The sequence below is a fragment of the Salvelinus namaycush genome, chromosome 11 (assembly GCF_016432855.1).
Source record: "Salvelinus namaycush isolate Seneca chromosome 11, SaNama_1.0, whole genome shotgun sequence".
In the NCBI taxonomy this organism is placed as follows: domain Eukaryota; kingdom Metazoa; phylum Chordata; class Actinopteri; order Salmoniformes; family Salmonidae; genus Salvelinus; species Salvelinus namaycush.
Window position 1 is genome coordinate 20,682,114 of NC_052317.1, and position 23,879 is coordinate 20,705,992.

At 42.7% G+C, this 23,879-nt stretch overlaps 1 protein-coding gene across 1 annotated transcript in view; it reads right to left on the minus strand.

Annotated features, from left to right (window-relative positions):
• Positions 1-1,579: 1,579 nt before the first annotated feature.
• Positions 1,580-23,879, minus strand: part of LOC120055902 (solute carrier family 12 member 7-like) — a 39,470-nt gene continuing 17,170 nt past the window's right edge. Inside the window, exons 2-26 of the mRNA XM_039003944.1 lie at positions 21,736-21,830; positions 21,391-21,522; positions 18,291-18,437; positions 17,988-18,042; positions 17,688-17,818; positions 17,224-17,465; positions 16,754-16,965; positions 15,960-16,127; positions 15,609-15,707; positions 15,392-15,449; positions 13,933-14,107; positions 13,683-13,801; positions 13,406-13,504; positions 12,023-12,142; positions 10,441-10,545; positions 9,920-10,088; positions 8,754-8,949; positions 7,056-7,225; positions 6,633-6,764; positions 6,398-6,505; positions 5,949-6,083; positions 4,928-5,103; positions 4,550-4,564; positions 3,522-3,655; positions 1,580-3,222 (exon numbers count right to left, since the gene is read on the minus strand). Of these exons, the coding sequence (XP_038859872.1) occupies positions 3,131-3,222; positions 3,522-3,655; positions 4,550-4,564; positions 4,928-5,103; positions 5,949-6,083; positions 6,398-6,505; positions 6,633-6,764; positions 7,056-7,225; positions 8,754-8,949; positions 9,920-10,088; positions 10,441-10,545; positions 12,023-12,142; positions 13,406-13,504; positions 13,683-13,801; positions 13,933-14,107; positions 15,392-15,449; positions 15,609-15,707; positions 15,960-16,127; positions 16,754-16,965; positions 17,224-17,465; positions 17,688-17,818; positions 17,988-18,042; positions 18,291-18,437; positions 21,391-21,522; positions 21,736-21,830 (3,284 nt within the window). The 3' untranslated portion in view covers positions 1,580-3,130. The remainder of the gene's footprint in view (positions 3,223-3,521; positions 3,656-4,549; positions 4,565-4,927; positions 5,104-5,948; positions 6,084-6,397; positions 6,506-6,632; positions 6,765-7,055; positions 7,226-8,753; positions 8,950-9,919; positions 10,089-10,440; positions 10,546-12,022; positions 12,143-13,405; positions 13,505-13,682; positions 13,802-13,932; positions 14,108-15,391; positions 15,450-15,608; positions 15,708-15,959; positions 16,128-16,753; positions 16,966-17,223; positions 17,466-17,687; positions 17,819-17,987; positions 18,043-18,290; positions 18,438-21,390; positions 21,523-21,735; positions 21,831-23,879) is intronic.

Here is a 23,879-nt window from a genome sequence, read left to right on the forward strand (position 1 = left end):
CAATTTACAAAAAAGGGAGAAAAAAAAAATCAAAAGAGTTACAGAAGATGAAAGGAAACAGTAACTATTATGCTACCTACTAATTGTTGATGTAGAGGGAAAACCATACTTACATTTCTCATTTTAGTTTTCAATAAACACTTACTATGGACGAGTAAATGAGTCTTAAGAGTTTACTTAGAGATATCAGATATTACATACTCTATACTATTATGATATGCTGTTAACTTTAAATTGAAATACATTAACTCAGTCATTCATTAATTCTAAATATCTTTGGCACATCTGAACCTATAGGGCTCGTATCAGTACATATCATATGAGGAGAATCAGCTGACATGTTTGTACTTCATCTCCCACTGTATTTCTATAAGGGGGATTACAGAATATAATAGGACAGCAATATGCAATACCGTCAAATAAATCTATAGTTTAATACAAAATAGTGCAAAACAATCTTTGCATTCATCTACCATCTGTCTTAAATGATGGATTTAGACACCATGTCATAGAGCAGGTCATAGTCGTATAGTTCTTGCATATTCAGCTAACACTTATTGTTAAAAACAACATCAGCTAAATCTTAGTGACAAATAACATACATCATTTCATATGGTGCAGACCGCAGACACATACAGGCTCCCTCAAAACACACTATAACCTCACGAGATTGGATTCAAACAAACATATAAGTAGGTACTGTAGACAGCATAAGCATTGGTGGAGAGTACAACAATGTCGACCCCATAGTCCTATGTTTACCTGCAATACTCAATGGGGACATAAATAAACGTTTACAGTATCCCACGGGAAACACATGAATTCACATCCAACATCTGTTGACAGAGTGCAGACAGTCACAGTACATTAAATAAATCAATACAAGAAACATGAATGATCTCAATATCGACACACAATGGCTGCTTTCCTATTTAAGTGTACATGTACTGTTGGAATCTGACGTTGTGCTGCTACACAGTTGGTGAGCACAGTAGAGAGCAACACAGACAGTTAAATAAGGTACTATGTTTCCTAATACACTGTGATATGTAAACAGCAGAAGTAGTCAGTCACCTGATTTAGTGAATTGAAAAAGGAATCAATAATGGCATACAGTGCAGTAGGTCTAATGTTGCACTAGACAACACAAACATGTCATGCTGTGCAGCAAAATGTGACATGACATGGATACTATGTCACTCGGTTATACACTATTCAATATAACCCAATGTACTGTACAGTTCATTCCCCATATAACACCTAAATGATAGGCTGCCTCCCAAATTGCACTCTATTTCATATATAGTGCCTTACTTTTGACCAGAGCTGATACAGATGTAGGATCTTAATTTGATGACTCTGTTGCAGGAGAACTTTCCTGCAATGCAGGAAATGTAAAATGTGTAGTGTATTTAAGGTTTGAAAAGGCTTCTAAAGTTTGTAATTTACACTTTGAAATTTCAGACTTGATTTTCCCTTCTGAAAAATGTATCAACCCCTACAAAAATGTCCATTAATTATAAGCCACATAATAATTCACATTTCCTGTTGCTGCAGGACTATTTTCCTGCTGTAGCAAACTGGCTCAAATTAAGATCCCTCATCTGTAGGGCTCTGGTCAAAAGTAGTGCACTAAATAGGGAATAGGGTGCCATTTGGGACGCAACCATAGACAGTCGAGGATCAGAATGTACAGTTTGACTTCTGTTCTGCCTCATCTCTGACACAGAATCCAAACCATAAAGGCTTGTCATTTGATTAGATCAAATAAAGCCTGGTAATTATCTTAATGTACAGTATATTAAGTTTGGTCACCACAATGGACCACAAAAATCTCAAGAGCTTTGCTTTGGTGAGAACTATTTCAAATACAAAACTATTGTGTATAGCATATCCATATCTCCTGGCTATGGCTTTATTTGAAAGCTGTTTTATCAGGTATTTACACAGACATTCTATGGGAAAAAATGTAATTACATAACAGTTACTTAATAATTACCTTAAATAGTACTGTAAAATAAAACATAACCAATCTAATTTAGTGTAACAAAACTACATATTTGTATTGTGGCCTCCCTATGCCATTGTGTATTTCATCAAAATGAGATGAAAATACTGTATTCCTATAATAGAAAATTGTGCTCAAACAAATCTCAATAAGTGAAATTTGTGAGGACATTTAATATTTTCATAATTCATTATGTTTTGCGCAAATGGCTCATATACACAACTGGATACTGAGGCGATTCACGGAAAATGGCTCGCTCAAGGGCACAACTGCAGTAGGCTGCCCAACCTGGGATTTAAACACCTGTCTACCATCTGAACTTACAAGCTACATCCCATATCAGCTAGACCAGGGGTTCCCAAACCTTTTCATTCCGGCATTGGGGAACATCCTGCACGCGTGCCAAGTCTATTTCTATGGGCAAAAGCTAAAAACCATTAGCTGCCATGGGCTAGTTGATCTGGACATTTATGACAAGTTATAAATAGCTCGCTAAGGTATGCAATGACAAGAGGAAAACTAACCAATGCATTACTACCCAATGAAATTGTAACTTGGGCATTCTACTATTACAACTTTCAAGAGTAAGTTGAAAGCCGGACAGAGTTTCTTTTTTGGGGGGGAGGGGGGGGGGGGGGCTATGTCAACAGAGACATCCTCTGATGACATAGTTTAGGGCAGTAATGCACCCCCCCCCCCCCCCGCTGACTCCTTGTTCGCCCCACAATTTGGGAATCACTGGACTAGACCATACTGCATTAGTGCCCTGAGCTATGTCATCAGAGGATGTCTCTATCTAATCTAATATCATTACTCATGCACTTTGTTCTACTGAAACAACTCCTATTCATAACGACTGACATGGAAAACCTGAAAGGAATATGACAAGAAATAAAAAGGGAGGATGATCCAGAGTGCCCTCTGATGTCCTCCACCAGTCAGCAGCGGTGTGTGCTCAGCCTGCTCTAAGAGTGGAGGTAGCCCCCTACTGTCCTCCCATACTGTAGGGGGCGCCCAGCTCCTCTCCTGGCACTGTGGCAGAGGCTGAGGCCCAGCCACTTGGCTGGCCGGCCACACCGGAGGCTCTGAGGCTGCACCATGCCCGTCCTGTGTCTGCTGGCGCTAAGAATAGATGGTGATCACCTCCCTGCCTCCGCCACGCACCAGCAGCACCCGGTCCAGCCCATCCATAAGAACCTCCAGGAACTCCATGTCTATAGGCCATGGTGTAAAGGAGAAACAACTGCAGTCTGGATATAAACATTGATGTGGAAGAGTACTAATGGCACCTATGGTACAGTCATTTGAAATGTCAAAAGTAAAAATAATGAGGGCAATAACCTAAAATTGTCTGGAATTTCTTTCAGCTGGAGATGCCCCAAACTACTTGATGGTGTCCAAAACAGCATATAGCTTCCATCCATGTCAGTCTATATTACTGTAAGATGATACTGACTAAGTGGACACTCAGTTGGCCAGTTCAGAGTATACTAGTGGTTTAAAAAAAGGATACAATTCTCATCTCCTCCCTTGTTTTTGGGCGGCCCAGGCATGTTCAGCAGCACCAGCTGAGCACCTTGGGACTTGTTGACCACAACCTCATTCAACTTGACCGCGGTGTGCATCCTCCGCACGTTAGACTGGTTCCTATGAGAGTACAGGTTGAACTCAGCAAGAACAATTCTTACCTGTCTTCTACTTGGGCTGTGTCCCAAATGGCACCCTATTCCTTTTATAATGCATTACTGTTGGCCAGAGCCGTATGAGCCCAATGGGCCCTGTCAAAAGTAGTGTACTATATAGGGAATTGTTTGCCATTTGAGACACAACCTTAGACTATGCCTTATATCCTACTACAGGATGCTATTATAAACATGATATCACACCTGTCATAAGCATTCATTATAAGTGACTTGACGGCGTCATGACTCATGACTCAAATTTAATCACACGCTTACCAAGAATTGACAGTAAGCCAATTAGCTACCCTAAGTCATTGTATATTGAATGCCTCAATAGACATGCTACGGTATAGACATACCATATATTATATTGTTCTGACAGTGTTCATGATTGACCTTGTCAGGAGTTATGTCATGTTGATACTACAGAAGCATAGAGATCAGGTTCATGTCATGGTTACAGTAGCATTGTATCAGTAGGCTTAAAAAAACATCTAATTAATGAATATTGTAGGTAGAAGTAATTGCATGATAGAAGAACTTTGATGATTTGTCTTCAGTAATAATATCACGCCTCACTAACTGATACATCAAGGCATATATGTTATATATAATATGCTTATGATTATAGCAAACAGTCTCGGCAAGTTAGGCAAGGTCATGCATGCAGTGAGAACGTTATCCTTTCCATGCAGGTCAACTGCGAGGGGGAGGAGGAGAGAAGTGAAGAAAGACTTCACACAACCCTCGCTTCTCCAATAAAAACTGTAAGGTCATGCCATGGAAAGGGAAGAATCACACACACATGCAGGCACACACACACCATCACACAGTTGAGACAAAGGGAAACTTGACTTACAGACTCTCCCACTCGCTAGAAGGAAGGAAACAAAACATATATAAAGGTTAATCATTCTTTCATATACAAATAGGGACAACTGGGCATCAATGATGGATTACAAACTGATGCCAGGTTATTCACTATATAACGTCCTAAGAACAAAGACTAGTTCAAGTAATGGTACATGACACACTCTCTATTTCAAATAACAGTAGCTATTGTCGCTATGATTCAGTATCTGTGCAGTAGACAGGTGCATCTATGGAATTCCCAGTACCAATACAAGGCCAGGACAGAACAGCACGGCTTGGCTAGACTGAGTAGCGTGAAAGGGATACTTCTGGTCCAACAGCATGCTGCAGTGTGAGCCTGGAGCCTCTAGGGGGAGATACCTACGGTTTCATATTAAACAGGTCCTTCACGCCCACGTTGGGTTCGCTGCGGTTACGGTTCCTCTCGGTGATCAGCTTGTCTTTGGTCCAGGTCATGTGGACGCGGTGGTCAGGCGTGGCGGTAGCGTTTTCGTTGAGGTTGTCATGTGACTTAGTGCCCAGCTTAGTGATCAGCTGAGCCTGGGGAATAACAACACTGGTTTTACTACAGACCCAGGCAGCACGCTAAACAAAGTGGTGCCTCCCATCAGACAGGATCAGCAGGCCGGCACAACTGTAGAATGGAGATTATCCTTGTTTTGCATTACCGACAAGAATGATAATGTTACTCCTAACAAAAGATCCACAATGTATTAGCGATGATATTCTCATTGTTGCATTACTTAATTTTTCTCCTCCACGGAAAAGTAATGAAATACATTTCAATGCCTCAACATGAAAATAACAAAGTGACATAAAACAATGCATTACATAGGAATAAAATGAAGTGTACTACAGCAAACAATAATAAAAACATATTGCAAATAAATTGTAGTGAAGTTGAAAATTGTAAATAATGGGACTACATTTCTAGTTGAAGGGTTGGGGTTGGCAGTTTTCTAAAACACTCTAAGTTCTTAGTTCTAAAAAGATCTAAGTCTAATAGCTGCTACAAAGCCGATAACTCTCAGGTAAGTTAATCGAGGAGTGTGTTGACAATGACGCGGAGAGGGCCACAGCAATAGAGATCCTATAATTCAGTTCCATTTAATTATTTTTCCACAGACATATTCACTCAGAGCATTGCTTCCCAGCACTGCTTCCAGAAACACATACAGCATTGGAGTACGCTGCTACTGGAACATCTCTGTCATTCCTTAAGAGTTCCTCAAGAATTCACAATCACAGCAATTTTTGGGGTATTTAATAGCTGTGGCTCTGTCTATGTCAGATACAGGTATGAGGATAGGCTAGAGGGTGGCGAGGGAGAGGGGAGGGAGATGCTTATGGGATGTTTATGGGACATCACATGGCTGCTTGGCTACCTCCTCATCCTCCCGCATGTCCCTGGATATGGACAGGCTTGGGACCTGTAGTGTGTTTGGGGCCTTTAGTGTCTCCACCACTGATGACTTCTTCCTCTTGATGGAGATACGCGACTCGTCTGTGATGCTCTGAATCTGAATCCCAACCCAATGCGAGCCCAGAACATCCAACACAGCAGCAGGAAATCAGGACAGGCCAAAATGTCACAACAGTCGGCCAATATTACGAGCCGCACACGACAAGGAAGTAAATAACTACTGTAACAGGAAGGACCACAGATAAAATCTGTCCCGTGCGTGAAGTGCAATCGCTGTCTTCGTTTTAAACACTTTGCATAGGCCTACAGTTAACATTCAAAGCAGTGATCATGTGTTTGCATGTCAATGATGCTTTATTCACTATTGAACCACCTGGTTAAACAGAGCCAGACAGTAGAACACCACGTTACCTCTCTCTCCCTCTCGTTCCTGGACAGCTGCATCTGTTTCAGCATCTGAGAGCGCTGCTCCATCACCAGGGTCTTCTCATAGGTGAAGGCTGCAATGTCACTATCGTGCTGAGGACAGAATTACAAAGCGATATGAAGAATTTGGCACAATATTTTGGGTAAAACCCTGACAAATGGTTTCTTATTGATCCTATATAACACGTATGATTGAGTGAGTGTGAGTGCAGCTACTTACCATCTCCACCACCTCCACTACAGCATTGAGACGGAGGTGGTAAAGGAACATCTGCAGGTCCTTCTTCATCTGAATACTGTTGTCATCCATCTGAGCCACGGTGAAGATACGCATCTTACACTTCCTCCACACCTGGGACGGAGAAGGAAATTGTTTAATGGCCAAATACACCATGACAGCGCAACACACAAGGGGTGGAACAGTGGCAAAGGTACCCACAGGACAAACAGAATAATATTAGTCTGAGGAGAGATTAAATAGCATTAATACAACAAAAATAATTCAAAACACACCTTTAGTTTACACCAAAGTTAAACAGATGCAATTCATTTTGTGAAAATCTGGCCTCCATTTGAAAGCAGTTTATTTTATTTTTTACAAAGCAACAGTACCCATGGGTATATGGTGCCCCTGTCACAGTACCTTGTGTTGGCGCAGTAAGAAAGGCAGCAGCATGAGAAGGCCTCCATCATGGACGATCCACCACACATCTATGGTGCCCTCCCCCAGACGGTCCTCAGAGCTGGGGAACTTGTCAATGTTCTTAGCAACCAGCAGGGCCTGATGGGCTGACGTTGTCTCTCTCACCGTCTCTGTGGGATAAGGAACCCATATAACAAGAAACCCATATAATTAGGTCCCACAGTTTTGACAGACTCTGGTCAGGTCATTTGGTCAGGAAAAACACTTGACTCGACCATAAGACATTCACTTGCTTGACATTCTCGGAACCCAAAACCAAATCTCACTCAAGGTACAATATATGGCCAAAAGTATGTGGAGTTTTGTGGACACCTGCTCATCGACCATCTCATTCCAAAATCATAGGCATTAATATGGAGTTGGTCGCCACATTGCTTCTATCACAACCTCCACTCTTCTGGAAAGGCTTTCCACCAGATTTTGGAACATTGCTGCGGGGACTTGTTTACATTCAGCCACAAGAGCATTAGTGAGGTGGGGCACTGATGTTGGGCGATTAGGCCTGGCTCGCAGTCGGCGTTCCAATTCATCCCAAAGGTGTTTGATGGGGTTGAGGTGGGGTTGAGGACTCTGTGTAGGCCAGTTAAGTTCTTCCACACCGATCTCGACAAACCATTTCTGTATGGACCTTGCTTTGTGCACGGGGGCATTGTCATGCTGAAACAGGAAGGGGCCTTCCCCAAACTGTTGCCACAAAGTTGGAAGCACAGAATCGTCTAGAATGTCATTGTATGCTGTAGCGTTAAGATATCAATTCAGTGGAACAAAGTGGCCTGAACCATGAAAAACAGCCCCAGACCATTATTCCTCCTCAACCAAACTTTACAGTTGGCACTATGCATTCGGGCAGGTAGCGTTCTCCTGGCATCCTACAAACCCAGATTCATCCATCGGACTGCCAGATGGTGAAGCGTGATTCATCACTCCAGAGAACCCGTTTCCACTGCTCCAGGGTATAATGGCGATGAGCTTTACACCACTCCAGCCGACACTTGGCATTGCGCATTGTGATCTTAGGCTTGTGTGCGGCTGCTCGGCCATGAAAACCCATTTCATGAAGCTCCCGACGAACAGTTCTTGTGATGACGTTGCTTCCAAAGGCAGTTTGGAACTCGGTAGTGAGTGTTGCAACCGAGGACAGATGATTGCTACGGCCTTCAGCAATTGGCGGTCCTGTTCTGTGAGCTTGTGTGGCCTACCACTTCGCGGCTGAGCCGTTGTTGCTCCTAGATGTTTCCACTTCACAAAAACAGCACTTACAGTTGACCGGGGAAGCTTTAGCAGGGCAGAAATTTGACGAACTGACTTGATGATGCAGCGTTGAAAGTCACTGAGCTCTTCAGTACGGGCCATTCTAATGCCAATGTTTGTCTATGAAAATTGCATTGTTGTGTTCTCGATTTTATACACCTGTCAGCAACGGTTGTGCCTGAAATAGACGAATCCACTAATTTGAAGGGGTGTCCACATACTTATGGCCCTGTTGTGTAACTAGCTAGGTTAATTTTTCAAATGTATGTGAATGTCTTCTGGAGAAACTACTTTAGTCAGACATACTTGATGATGCTACTTAAAGGTACTGTAGACTATTCTTGTAAAGTATGGTAGAGTACAGTAGAGTATGAAATTACTGCTGACCAATGAAGTTCTTCCAGGGGTAGGAGTCCTCAGCCTGTTTCCAGCCCCCTGGCCAGGCCATGAGGACGGCGTTGTGTTTCATGCCCCCCAGCCCTGCCGACTGGATCAGGTGGGAGAAACCATCCCTCAGGTTAGAGGACACCACCACGTGGCAGAAACCTTTGGTACGTTCTGCGTGCATGGCCGACTTGACGTTCTGCACCAAGTGAAGAGGAACAGCCAGGAGGAAAGAGAATGAAAGAGAAAAATGGATTAATGGATGACAGAGTGAATATAAACAGTTTCCATAAATACTATTTTTACACTTGCAAGACACTCATAGTAGATGAAACATTTTGATGCAAGTATACTACAGAAAGTATGCAGAAAGTATGAAGGAGGCTTTTTTGGAGTTGTAAGCTTTATGAATGCTTTCTAAACTTGGACATGAAGTCAAGAGTGAGTGACCAAAATCATGTTTTAACATGTGCGGCAAATAAATGGAAACATCTATATAGCTGACGGCAGGAATTCCTACAGAGCCATTGGCGTTTGGCCTCGCATAGCGTTTTATTGACCTCTTTGTGCTTGAATTAGACCAGTCAGAATGTATCATTGACCATGGCTGGAGGGTAGCATGACAGAGCAAAAACGGAAAGGCAGCTTTCATCAGACTGTAATCTGGGATGAGGAAGAGGACAGAGAGTGAGGTAAACAGAGATAATAATGTATTTCTCTTCACCAGTTTGATTGTAAATTAATATGGTAACTTACTGAGTATATTATTCATCTCTAACAGTTTGCCTCTATGATATTTTAGCACACCCATCTGACCTCCCAGCAGGTGGCAGAATTCTCTTTTATGGGATAATGAATTGAGAACTCCATACCCCCCAATGTGGTGACTGCACAGGAGTAAGAATGTCAGAGTCAGGGATAATATTACTTACACTAGCACTTGGCTTTATAAACTGCAAGTATCTTTACTATTTGAGTGGGTGTAAATTACACCTGCTTCCAGCGAGCACAAAACACTAGTAATGCAGTTTTATTTATCATATTGGACGGGTCTGAGAATCAGTAGCCAAGGGTGAATCTGTTCCAACTGCGGCTGTTCTGCACATCTTACCTTGTCTGAACACTGATTCTCTGCCACCCTGGTCATGTGATATTAGTGTCTCTCTCACCTGCTCTGCGCTCTTGGCCTCAGCCCCCAGGGTCATGTAGGTGCCCTCCAACACAGAGCTGACGATGGTCAGACCTTTCCCTGCCTTCAGCTGGGTGGTAAAGGACAGCAGACGAGGGTGTTTCACCCCCAAGTCTGAATCCAGCTTCAGTAGCACTAGTAACTGAGGCCTGGGGGGAGAGATACAGTACAGTCAGTGTATGTTCAGATAAATAGACATCAAGGCAAGCCACTAAACTAGTTCATCAGGCAGGACAGCAAGACAACCAAATGTCAGTCATTATCCATCGGTTTTTAGAGTGACAGCTCTACATTGCAAACCTAAAGTACAGAAACATTAAACCAAGGAAGGAGATATCATTCATGTGCGCACATAATGGGTCTCAAACGTCAAATAAATGTTATTCATATTTAAAAAGTTAATGTACAATGTGTCTAAGTGGGAAATGACATAACTGAGTATGACTCTGGCCCTCAGGAGTCATCCTCACCCTATGCTCTACACTGCTCTCAGCCTCTCACCTCCAGTTCTTAGTGTGTGGCTGCACTTCCTCCAGGCGGATCAGAGCATAGCGGGCAGCGTTCAGGGAGAGACCTCTGATCCCGTCTCCCCACTCCTTCTCTGCCCTGAGAAGAAAGAGATCAGAGAGAGGGTTAAAAAAGGCAGGAGCACTACACAAAACCTGTTAGGATTACAGAAATCTCACACATTTAGATACCAATGCTAATACACCAAACTGTAACCAAACTGTATAATTACAAAACACTGTCCAGAAAATGGGTTAAAGAAAGGCATGGACTCTACATAGAGATATAATACTGTGTTATATTTAATTCCGTGGGGACATCTCCCTTAGGAAACAACATCTCCACGCCGCTGATACTCAACACTGGGGCTCACAAGGGTGCATTCTCAGCCCTCTCCTGTACTCCCTGTTCACCCATGACTGCGTGGCCATGCACGCCTCCAACTCAATCATCAAGTTTTCTGACGACACTACAGTGGTAGGCCTGATTACCAACAATGATGAGACAGCCTACAGGAAGGAGGTGAGGGCCCTCAGAGTGTGTTGTCAGGAAAATAACCTCTCACTCAACGTCAACAAAATGAAGGAGATGATCGTGGACTTCAGGAAACAGCAGAGGGAGCACCCCCTATCCACATCGATGGGACAGCAGTGGAGAAGGTGGAAAGTTTTAAGTTCCTCGGTGTACACATCACGGACATACTGAAATGCTCCACCCACACTGACAGCGTGGTGAAGAAAGCGCAACAGCACCTCTTCAACCTCAGGAGGCTGAAGAAATTTGGCTTGTCACCTAAAACCCTCACAAACTTTTACAGATGCACAATCGAGAGCATCCTGTCGGGCTGTATCACCACCTGGTAAGGCAACTGCACCACCCTCAACCGCAAGGCTCTCCAGAGGGTAGTGCGGTCTGCACAACGTATCACCGGGGGCACACTACCTGCCCTCCAGCACACCTACTGCACCCGATGTCACAGGAAGGCCAAAAAGATCCTCAAGGACATCAACCACCCGAGCCACTGCCTGTTCACCCCGCTATCATCCAGAAGATGAGGTCAGTACAGGTGCATCAAAGCTGGGACCAAAAGACTGAAAAACAGCTTCTATCTCAAGGCCATCAGACTGTTAAACAGCCATCACTAACATAGAGAGGCTGCCGCCAACATACAGACTCAAATCACTGGCCACTAATAAATTGATTTAATAAAGGTATCACTAGTCACTTTAAATAATGCCACTTTAATAATGTTTACATATCCTATATTACTCATCTCATATGTACGTATATACTGTATTTTATACCATCTACTGCATCTTGCCTATGCCGCTCTGCCATCGCGCATCCATATATTTATATGTACATTTTCTTACTCCATCCCCTTACATTACTTGTTAAATATTACTGCACTGTCTGAACTAGAAGCACAAGCATTTCTCTACACTCAAATTAACATCTGCTAATCATGTGTACATGACCAATAAAATTGGATTTGATTTGAGTGGGGACATTACCAATGTAATTACAGTAGTTTAATTAATGTTATTGAGCTGTTATTGGAAAACCAGAATCTTACCCTCTGTACTCAATGTACTTATAGATGCATCCAGCGATGGACATGGCTACCAGAGCGTAGTACCAGGAGGAGATGAACATGAGGGAGACACACAGACTCATCCCCAGGAATGACAGCGTCCTGCAGGGACCAGAGAACAGGACAACAGCTTATTGAATGGGCTTATTGTTTGGATAGGCATTAGGTCAGTGTTACTACATCCTGATCTTGGGCACGTTTGAGCAGTGCAGGCTTTTGTTCTAGCCCAGCACTGACACACCTGATTTAACTAATCAAGTGTGTGATGATGTGAATTTATGCCCACTTGTCACGAACACGCACACTGTCTAATCTGCCATTGGACTCTATATCCAAATAGCACTTTCTTTTTCCCATGTGCATTTTGCCATTTATTTCAAGAAGCATTATACTCAACATTGCACATGACTATATAAGTATTTAGCTCCTTTGTTAGCAATAAGCTACTGTTTATAGTTCATTCCCAGTTCTGTAGGAAAATGTTTGTATGGAAAGGTATTTTCGTATAATCGGTTCCAAACATAAATGCGGTGATTTACTTGTCTCTAGCCTATGAGAGTGAAACGTTGTTTCATTGCACAGAATCATTGCAACACTCACGAGTTAGAGACTCTGTTTCATTCTGTTAATGCTATCCTTTGTTCAGACTTCCCACGTTGTGTCGGAGCACGGTGAGTCATGTCTTGTCTGTGTCATTTGAGTTGTGCGCCTTTGCGCACCACTATACTGCATGTTACTGAGTTGCAGCCATTCGCCGGCTCTATTCATGTAAGAATTCATGATTAATGTTTAATGTGTGCCCAATTTAAAGTGCACATGGAAGTGGTCACATCTGTTTTAGACAGAATGTATGTATTTGGGTAATTATGAGGAAGCCAGTTACATTTGTATACCAATTATGTGGTTACTTGTCATTGGACATGGGTATGTACCAGAGAGGGGCTTAGAGGGTATAAGCACCTGTTTTGGGTTTCTAGGTAGATTGGGATGGGTGATAGAGGGGAGGCTGCTTGAGCCATGTACACTTGTAAGAGCTATGGAAGCTACAGGGTGAGCCTGTTTTAGGCTTAGTGCAGTTCGGTATTTTGTGTGAGAAGTAAATTCATTGTCTACCCGTTTGTCTTGTAAATATTTATTTGCAGGCTATCACTGTTAAGAAATATGGACGCCTTTGCACCAGAACCTTCTGCCTCCTTCGGAATATCTGCTCTTAAGACTGCATATGTACATGACCTATTTCACAAAGAGCTTCATGATTAGTTGATTGGATGCGTTAGGTGTGTTAGTGCTGGGCTGTAACTTAATATTGGTCCAGAGTCTAAGATCCCTGAATTGACACTTTTGGCATGGAAAATATTAACTCACCAATGGTAGAACTTAAACCTGGGCCTCCAGTTGGGAGTGCGGAGCAGTGTCTGGACAGCACAGGCCAGGTTGACAAACAGGTAGCACATCAGGAAAAACCTGCAACCCAGCCCCACAGAGAAGATGAATAGAAGTGACTTATAGGCTTCCAAAAGACAATGAGCTAATACTGTACACAACTGACAGGATAAAACACTCCCATCCCATTACTATAGAGAGAAAGACACAAGCTCACATTTGCAGTATCGCCTTCTACACACATACTGAACACACTCACATTGAGAGAATGGGGGCAACAGCATCCAGTGATGCAATGAGGATTCCAATCTCACAGATCCCAGCGGTCATCAAGAGGGCCCAGGTAGGTTCTCCATTGGCTTTACCATGACCAAACACCTGGAGGAGGGGAGAGAGAGAGAGATGGAGAAGGAGAGAGAAAAATAAAGAGATAGAGAAACTAGCTGAAGTGTTTATGTTATTGAGATGCAATAGCAAGGGGCATAGCACAGTCTTTAGGACCTTCTTACCTGCAGAAAGGGGACAATCCCGTCACGTGCTATGGCCTGCAGCAGACGAGGGGCACCAGTAAGACTCTGCAGCCCTGCCCCACAGCAAGAGAAGAAGGAGCCAATCACGATCACCCATGGAGAAGGCCATGCCAGAGTTCCAATCACCAAGTTCTTCTTGACAGAGTCCCCAAATCTGTAGCGGAAACAGACACAGTTGAATGTTATACAAACACAGTTACTGTAACCCATAATGACAAAGTGGAAACATGTTTTTAGAAAGTTTTGCAAATTGATTGAAAATGAAATCTAATAACATAAGTATTCACACCCCTGAGTCAATACTTTATAGAAAGCACCTTTGGCGGCGACTACAGCTGTCAGTCCTTCTGAGTAAGTCTCTAAGAGCTTTTCACACCTAGATTGTACAATATTTGCTCATTATTCTTTAAAACATTCTTCAAGCTCTGTCAAGTTGATTGTTGATCATTGCTAGACAGCAATTTTCATGTCTTGACAATTTTTAAGTCAAAACTGTAACTACATTAGCATACCCATAACATGGCCTCATGGTGAAATCCCTGAACAGTTTCCTTCCTCTCAGGAAACTGAGTTAGGAAAGACACTTGTATCTTTGTGTAACAGTTTTAACTTTAGTCCGTCCCCTCGCCCCGACCCGGGCGCGAACCAGGGACCCTCTGCACACGTCAACAACAGTCACCCACGAAGCATCGTTACCCATCGCTCCACAAAAGCCGCGGCCCTTGCAGAGCAAGGGGAACCACTACTTCAAGGTCTCAAAGCGAGTGACGTCACCGATTGAAACGCTATTAGCGCGCACCACCGCTAACTAGCTAGCCACATCGGTTACATTTGTAGTGACTGGGTATATTGATACACCATTGAAAGCCTAATTAATAACTTCACCATGCTCAAAGGCATATTCAGCGTCTGCTTTTTTTCTTTTTACACATCTACTAATCAATGCCCTTCTTGGCATTGCAAAACATCCCTGATCTTTGTGGTTGAAACTGGGCTTGAAATCCACTACTCGATTGAGAGACATTACAGATAATTCTATATATGTGGTACAGAGATGGTCCATTCAACTTATTATGCAATTTGTTAAGCACATTTTTACTCCTGAACTTATTTAGGCTTGCCATAACAAAGGGGTTGAATACTTATTGACTAAAGACATTTCAGCTTTTAATTTTTTATTGATTTAAAAAAACTTTCTACAAACAAAATTCCACTTTGAGAGTATGGGGTATCGTGTGTAGATCAGTGACAAAAATGTGTCTGTATCGCAACAAAATGTCAAAAGGTGTAAATACTTTCTGAAGGCACTGTTTGAATGACACAAAGGTCTTTAATATACAAGTTATACACAGCAGGGATGGCTTCTGCATCAATGCTACTGTACATAATGTCATAACAGCTATTGCCATGTAAATAATAATTGTGGAATAGTAGTTACTTGTCTCTCAAAACGACACCCTCGATACAGGCCCCAAATAGCACAACACAGGTCATGTCTGGGAGTTGGGGTTAAGAAGGAAATAGTGTTGTCAAAGTTAACAAATGCACAACACATACCGTATCTCTCCCACACTAAAACACACATGCCAGCACTCCATGCATGCACACTACTCCACACATGGACGTCATCATCTCCATGGTTTCTCCAAGGATACAAATGAAAGAAGTGGTTGCTATGGCCAGGATGGTGCCGAAAGGAATAGACCTCTGGGCATCTCGGAGGTCTCCAGATCTGTTGGAGCCCGCCATGATTCCTGTGATGGAACACACATAGATTCTTCAGAAGCTGAAATTCAGGAAATCACCATCATACTTAAATGTTGTCTCCGCAGCAGAAAACAACACCAAAACTAAAAACACAAAAGCGTAAGTTACAGTAACTCTTCCAAAGCACAAGTTACATTAACACCCTTACAATCAGCGTGAGGATGACAAACAATACATTATGTCATATGGTGGTAGCTACACGATGATATCTATGGTGACAATATGGCTACTATACCAACCTGTGACGGAGGGGAAGTAGATTCCCACCAGCAGAGTGAAGAAGGTGGAGATGTCGTTGAAGACGTAAGGCATGTAGATATCTCTGGAGTTATCCTGGGCTGGAACAGACGACTGATTCTTCTTCTCTACCAACATCCCACTGGGCCCGTAGTCCCCCCACATGTTGTCTAACAGGGGACACAGAGACTATAATCTGAGTGTACTATAATCTGAGTGTACAAAACATTAAGGACACCTGCTCTTTCCATGACAGGTGAATCCAGGTGAAAGCTATGATCCTTTATTGATGTCACGTGTTAAATCCACTTCAACCAGTGTAGATGAAGGGGAGGAGACATGTTAAAGAAGGATTTTTAAGCCTTGAAAGAATTGAGACATGGATTGTGTATATGTGCCATTCAATAGAAAATATTTCAGTCCCTTCGAATGAGGTATGGTAGTAGGTGCCATGCGCACCAGTTTGTATCAATAATGGTCCACCAATCAAAGGACATCCAGCCAACTTGACCCAACTGTGAGAAGCATTGCACTCAAAATGGGCCTGTATCCCTGTGTAATGCTTTCAACACCTTGTAGAGTCCATGCCCCGACTAGTTTGACTTCCTTTGAGCCCCAGGTTGATCAAACCAGATGATACGGCTTTGATAAAATATGCCAATAATCATTTGGTAAGTGAGTAAGTAGTAAGCAAGTAGTAGTAGTGCCAATAAGTGTCCTCTGACACAGAATCAGATAACTTTATTACCACACAACAATGTTGTTTTTGAGAAATTTGTCTTGTTGCTCCACTGACCTTTGATGACCCCACTGAGCAGGCCTGGGATGCCCTGAATCTCAGTGACGTTGTTCAGGGTGAAGTACTCATCACAGGTGGCGTTGAGGTGGCGGCTGTCACAGAACAGCTCCCACAGCTTAGTGGTGTACGTCACGTTCTTGATCACCTCTGTCTTCACACACTTCTCAAAGTTGTGGTTCTGCAAGGAACGGTTCCCCAGGAGACAGATTCTGTGGGAAATATATACATATATTCATCAGGATATTTTCTTGTATAAAGAACTAAGAATCTTTTCCCTTTGGCCACTGTAACCGCTGTAAAGAGTCTATAAATATCTGTCTCACTGATATCAATGTGTGATCACGTTAGTATTCAGCCCTATAAGATCAGATGACTGATGATGGTCCTTTACAGTGTGAATATGAATCTGACCAGACAAACATAGACACAAGCATCTCCTGTGTCTATAGATTAACTATCTAACTCACGGGAAGTCTGGTGGTTCTATGACGGTCTTGATGACTCCGGCGTAGATGGCCATGATGGAGAGCACCACACAGGCCAGGAAGACCAGGGCCAGCTTGTTGACATATTTGACTCCCACAAACACCACCAGAGCCATGAGAGCCAGGCAGCAAGTCCCGTACACACGCATGTTATTCAGCATGGCCTCCGCCTCGCCCTCCTTCTTCTCCGCCACAAACACTGCAGCGTTTGGCACGATGTACGTCTGGAACAAGAATAGGAGAAAGCTCGGACACTACCTTCATGAAACATTGTTTGGGCCAAGAGTTTTCCTGGCCCATGTGACATGTCCAGGAAAAAGTCTAAGCCATTGTTATAGGCTGTTACAAGGTACCAATTCCTGGAAGAGTCATGTGGTAATGAAAAACTCCTGCCTCTAAACATTGTGTATTTTCTATATCACGACCAGGCATTGTTTTATCCTTACCAGAAGGATTTCAATGGTACCCAGGATGTACATGGAGCCAGCGAATGTGGTTCCCAGGTAAAAACACAAGCCCACAGCCCCACCAAACTCTGGTCCCAAAGACCTGGAGATCATGTAGTAGGAGCCTCCGGCTGCATGGGGCAAGAGAACAGATACGGGTAAAAGGACTGGAAAGGAAAAGAAGTCAGCCACAGACTATAGCTCCAATGCAATAGTGATATAGTGCTAAATAACCATAAAAGCAGAGTTTGAGGTTTCTTATTCAAGGTGGAAAATAAGTTGAAGTTGAACTGACATTACCTGGCACTACCCCATTTGTTGCAATAGCACTCATGGATATCGCTGTCAGCATGGTCTGTAAGAGAGTAAAAAAAATACAAAAGACTAGCATTGGTGGGTGTATGGTTACAATGTCCTCAGGGAGCAAAATGAGACCGTTTCATTCATGGCAGAGAGAACTAAGATTGGCAGAGAATACCACAGTTTAGTACCTGAACTCCCCAAAACAGAGGAGTGTTTGTAGATAAGTAGTTAAGCTCAATAGTACTCACACCTTAGTACTCACACCGTAGTACTCCATTTGTATTATTACATAGTACTCACACAGGTGCAACACATGACGACGATGGCGAAAGACTCCAAAATGCCGGCGGTGCCAACGATCCAGGTGAGACGCAGGAAGAGGATGACTCCCAGGATATTCTGCATGCAGGGCAGGTACACGCCGATGAAGGTGCCCATCTGAGGACTCTGGAGGTGCCAACGTAGAGGGCCAGGGAAGAAGAGAGGTACAGTAGGATTACCATGAGTCAGCTTATGGTACAGCAGGGCTTCGTAAAATGTACTGTAATGCCACAATACAGCATACAATACAATATTGTACAATCTTGTAAAATACACCTGAGAATACAAGGTCAATTGTCTGTAATAAAAAGATGCTTTGCTTTTTTGACACCACAATCCACAAAGCAAGTCCTCCATGCTCTAGTTTTCTCTTATCTTGATTATTGTCCAGTCATATGGTCAAGTGCTGTGAGAGAAAGACCTAGTTAAGCTGCAGCTGGCCCAGAACAGAGCGGCATGTCTTACTCTTCATTGTAATCAGAGGGCTAATATTAATACTATGCATGCCTGTCTCTCTTGGCTTGGCTACAAGTTGAGGAAAGACTGACTACATCACTTCTTGTTTTTATAAAAGAAACATTAATGTGTTGGAAATTCCATATTGTTTGCATAGTCAACTTACACACAGCACTGACACACACACTTAGTCAATGGAACTCCCTTCCATCTTATATAGTGCAAGTGAACAGCAAGCCTGGTTTCAAAAAACAAATAAAGCAACACCTCACGGCACAACGCCTCTCCCCCATGTGACCTACTTGTTGTGTGTACACTACATGACCAAAAGTATGTGGACACCTGCTCGTCAAACATCTCATTCCAAAATCATGGGCATTAATGTGGAGTCGGTCCCCTCTTTGCTGCCAATAGAGCCTCCACTCTTCTGGAAGGCTTTCCACTAGATGCTGGAACATTGCTGTGGGGACTTGCCTCCATTCAGCCACAAGAACATTAGTGAGGTTGGGCACTGATGTTGGGCGATTAGGCCTGGCTCGCAATCGGCGTTCCAATTCATCCCAAAGGTGTTCGATGGGGTTGAGGTCAGGGTTCTGTGCAGGCCAGTCAAGTTCTTCCACTCCGATCTCGACAAACTATTTCTGTATGGACCTCGCTTTGTGCAAGGGGGCATTGTCATACTGAAACAGGAAAGGGCCTTCCCCAAACTGTTGCCACAAAGTTGGAAGCAAGGAATCCTCCTCCACCAAACTTTACAGTTGGCACTACTCATTGGGGCAAGTAGCGTTCTCCTTGCATCCTCCAAACCCCGATTTGTCAGTCGCACTACTAGATGGTGAAGCAGGATTCATGACTCACCAATGCAAACTGTATTAGGATACAGTTTGCATTGGCTTTTCAGACAACGAGTAGTCAAATGTATTGCTAAAAGACATTGCAATGTCCTTCGAACAAAACATCAGTAACAAGACATCAGTAACAAATCATCAGTAACAAGACATCAGTAACAAAACATCAGTAACAAATCATCAGTAACAAGACATCAGTAACAAAACATCAGTAACAAATCATCAGTAACAAGACATCAGTAACAAATCATCAGTAACAAATCATCAGTAACAAATCATCAGTAACAAATCATCAGTAACAAAACATCAGTAACAAGACATCAGAAACAAGACATCAGAAACAAGACATCAGTAACAAGACATCAGTAACAAGACATCAGTAACAAATCATCAGTAACAAATCATCAGTAACAAAACATCAGTAACAAAACATCAGTAACAAATCATCAGTAACAAAACATCAGTAACAAGACATCAGTAACAAATCATCAGTAACAAAACATCAGTAACAAAACATCAGTAACAAGACATCAGTAACAAAGCATCAGAAACAAGACATCAGTAACAAATCATCAGAAACAAGACATCAGTAACAAGACATCAGTAACAAAACATCAGTAACAAATCATCAGTAACAAAACATCAGTAACAAATCATCAGAAACAAGACATCAGTAACAAGACATCAGTAACAAAATATCAGTAACAAGACATCAGTAACAAAGCATCAGTAGAGAATCTTTCCTCAGTGCCCAGCCTATTTTCCGCATGCCCAACTCATGCTCATATGTCATAACAGTAAAGTATTTGAAGTCCTTCGCAGTTCTCCAGAGAAATTAACAACAGAACTATTCAGTGAAATTATACTATATTTGCTCTGTGTGCTTGTACAGTTTGGAAAGCATGAATAGCCAAATATAACAGTCAAACATAATGCTACACAGTGTGCAGTAACAGGCTACCTTAACAATGATCTGCAGGACTTCATTTCAGCCATACAATCCATTACCCGATCACCACAGGATAAATGAACAACTCCAATGTGTCATCCACCGCCTGATGACATAAGCACCCCCTGTTATACTCCAAAGGTGCAACGGCCCCCACTCTTTCACGATCAGAGAACCCCCCCCCCCCCCCCCCTCACACACACGTCACATCGACAGCCCCCCCCCCCCCCCCCCCCACTCACACACAAAGACACTGCATGAATACAGTACATACCATATGTCCCATAACACAACACAGCCCTCTCTCAATACTGCTGTTGGTTCTCCTATACGCCTTTTTACCAGGGTCAATGTGGCCCTTGTTCATAGACCGTTCACAACCTGGAGTGGCATCCTCACTATCCACTCTGTCTCCACAACCTCCCCCCCCTGAGCCAATCAGATCTCCAGCAGGGAGAGGTACTGGGGTAATTGTCAGGGGACAGAGGCATGGTTGGTTTCTGTGGCCTCGTGTTGGTGCTGTGACGCTGAATAGCAACAGTAGGAGTATTTCTTTGGTTGGTTGGTCAGAAGAATGCGGCTTTATATTCTCACACGCGCTCTGCTCTCAGAGGTGCTGTTGCATAGCTACCACACTAACCTAGTCAACTCATGTTGGTATGCACAATAATATAGATGTTATTGTGATCCAACAACAATGTCCTTGTCAAGTGGATTGACAGTTAATAGAATGTCTGTCTACTACTGTACCTCTTTAGCGAGGTCTCCCACAAAGTACCCACCAGGAGAACTTCTCAATAATGCACAACGGTCATGTGGTCCGTACCTTGACTCTAATCTTTGTAACCCCCTCCTCATTTTCATACTCCTCATGCTCAGTGACCCCCTGGGTGAGGTTGGTGTAGTTAGCCAGCTTGTTGAGGAGGGAGGACACCATGGGGTTGCTCTCAATCTCTTCCTGTCAATAAGGATACAACGACATTGAATCGGGACGTCATGGCATTGAAGACATCCAAGTACAGAACAAACAAAATCAACAAATGTTTGGATGATATGTACTCTACAATATAATCCATGTAAACACGTAGCTCTCACTTTACATTAAAGTGGCATGAAACCTATGTGGTAATGAATTACATTATGATATCAAAAGCCTTGACATGTGGATTACCTCAAAGAGAGCCATGTTCTTGCCATCGTAGTAGTTTTCTTGGTCGTGGTCAGTGTTGTTGATGAAAGGGCTGCTCTCTCTGGGAGTGACATCTCCTGGGAGACAACAGAAAAGGAGAAAGAAAACATCTCTACTAAACTTTTCTGTCCAATCACTATTGATTTCATGGTATCTTATTGATTTCATGGTATCTTATTGATTTCATGGTACCTTATTGATTTCATTGTATCTTATTGATTTCATGGTATCTTATTGATTTCATGGTATCTTATTGATTTCATGGTACCAAAATATTGCACATTTTTTGAACTACATCTCTTATGAAACAACACAAACACCACTTTCCTCTGCAACCGATAAAGAAAACCTCTACAGTCCAGACAAAGTCATGTTGATTGTCATTTCCATAGTAATGTCCTATGGGGTTATGCTGTGAAGAGAGAAATCAATGCTATCGTGTGCAGCTAATGACACTGGTCAATGAGAATGACACTGGAGATCTCCTGTACAGTATAATGAATAAGGACAAACTACCCTGAACAAAACTTTCTCTTTTTGTGATACTGTATTACAATGTTATTTTCCCATGATTGCTCCCCACCTGGTGTAAAATAAGAGGTGAGATGCAGTGATAAGGAACATTTCAATGTTGTCATCTCATTATGAAGTGTAGTATTCAGGCCTATAACAGCAGACAGAGTTCCATAAAAGGAGTTTCGCCAATCTGCTATTAATCATCACAACATATCAACCATTTCCATTACAGAGACTTCCTTGTAAATGAGATGGGACGTTACTTCCCAAGTGGGTTTCAATGAAAAGTGCACAATTTCTCAAGCATTGGATTTCTTTGCAATACATATTTAGTTTGTCCTACAGTACACAATGGACACACCACGTAATTCCAACATGGAAATTGGGTAATATTTGATTGAGACGTTGATCAATGAGATTTCAATGTCACGTCCTGACCTGACCATAGTAAGCTGTTTTTTCTCTGTGTTGGTTGGGGCGTGATAGTGACTTGGGTGGGTCATCTAGGTGTTTTTGTATTTCTATGGTGACCTGATATGGTTCCCAATCACAGGCAGCTGTTTATCGTTGTCTCTGATTGGCGTTCATATTTAGGTAGCCAATTCCTCATTTGTGTTTGTGGGATCTTGTCTATGTTTAGTTGCCTGTCAGCACTATTTGTATAGCTTCACGTTTCCTTCGTTGATTTTGTTGTTTTTTTGTTCGGTGTTTATTTATTAAAAGGAATATGTACGCCTACCACGCTGCACCTTGGTCTCATCCTTACGACGATCGTGACATTCAACCTTTATTCATCCACTCAAAAACAGCCAGAAGTTTGTTGAATTCTCAAATGTGTTATCACTGTGCTTTCAACCATTTAAAAACACAAGTTCAAATGGAATACAATTTCAGATATTTATACAACAACTTAAATGCAGTGTTTCCCAAACCCCAAGGGGTGCACATCTTTGTTTTTGCCCTAACACTACACAGCTGATTCAAAGCTTGATGATTAGTTGATTATTTGAATCAGCTGTGTAGTGCTAGGGCAAAAACCAAAACGTCCACTCCTTGGGGCCCCGCAGACTGAGCTTGGGAAACCCTGACTTAATGTTTTATCACTGTGCTTCTTCTAATAGCACAACTGTCACGCCTACTCCTGCGCTAGACGTCACCAGTCTACTAACCACCAGTCCTGGCAACTATCATCACGCACACCTGCTCCCCATCGTTATGCACACCTGGATCTCATCACCTTGATTACTCTCCCTTTAGTTAACCCTCAGTAGCCTCAGTCATTAGGCCGTGTTGGTTTTGGTCAGTATGCGTCTCCTGTTTTGTTTATCTGCCGTCTCTCATCATTAAATTCACCTTCGGCACTTTCTTCCTGACTCCAAGCGTATACGTTACAACAACCAAATGACCTGGATTGCAGTTGAGATTATATAAAAATTACATAGTGCAAGTGATCAATGCTGTTCGAGATTCTGCACAGATTATTATAGCAATTGTGAAGATCTCCACAGACATGCACGGTTTCTATGATTGCATAAGAAGACATTTATAGTTACAGTAGGAAACCCTTCAAATTAGTGGATTCGGCTATTTCAGCCACATCCATTGCTGAC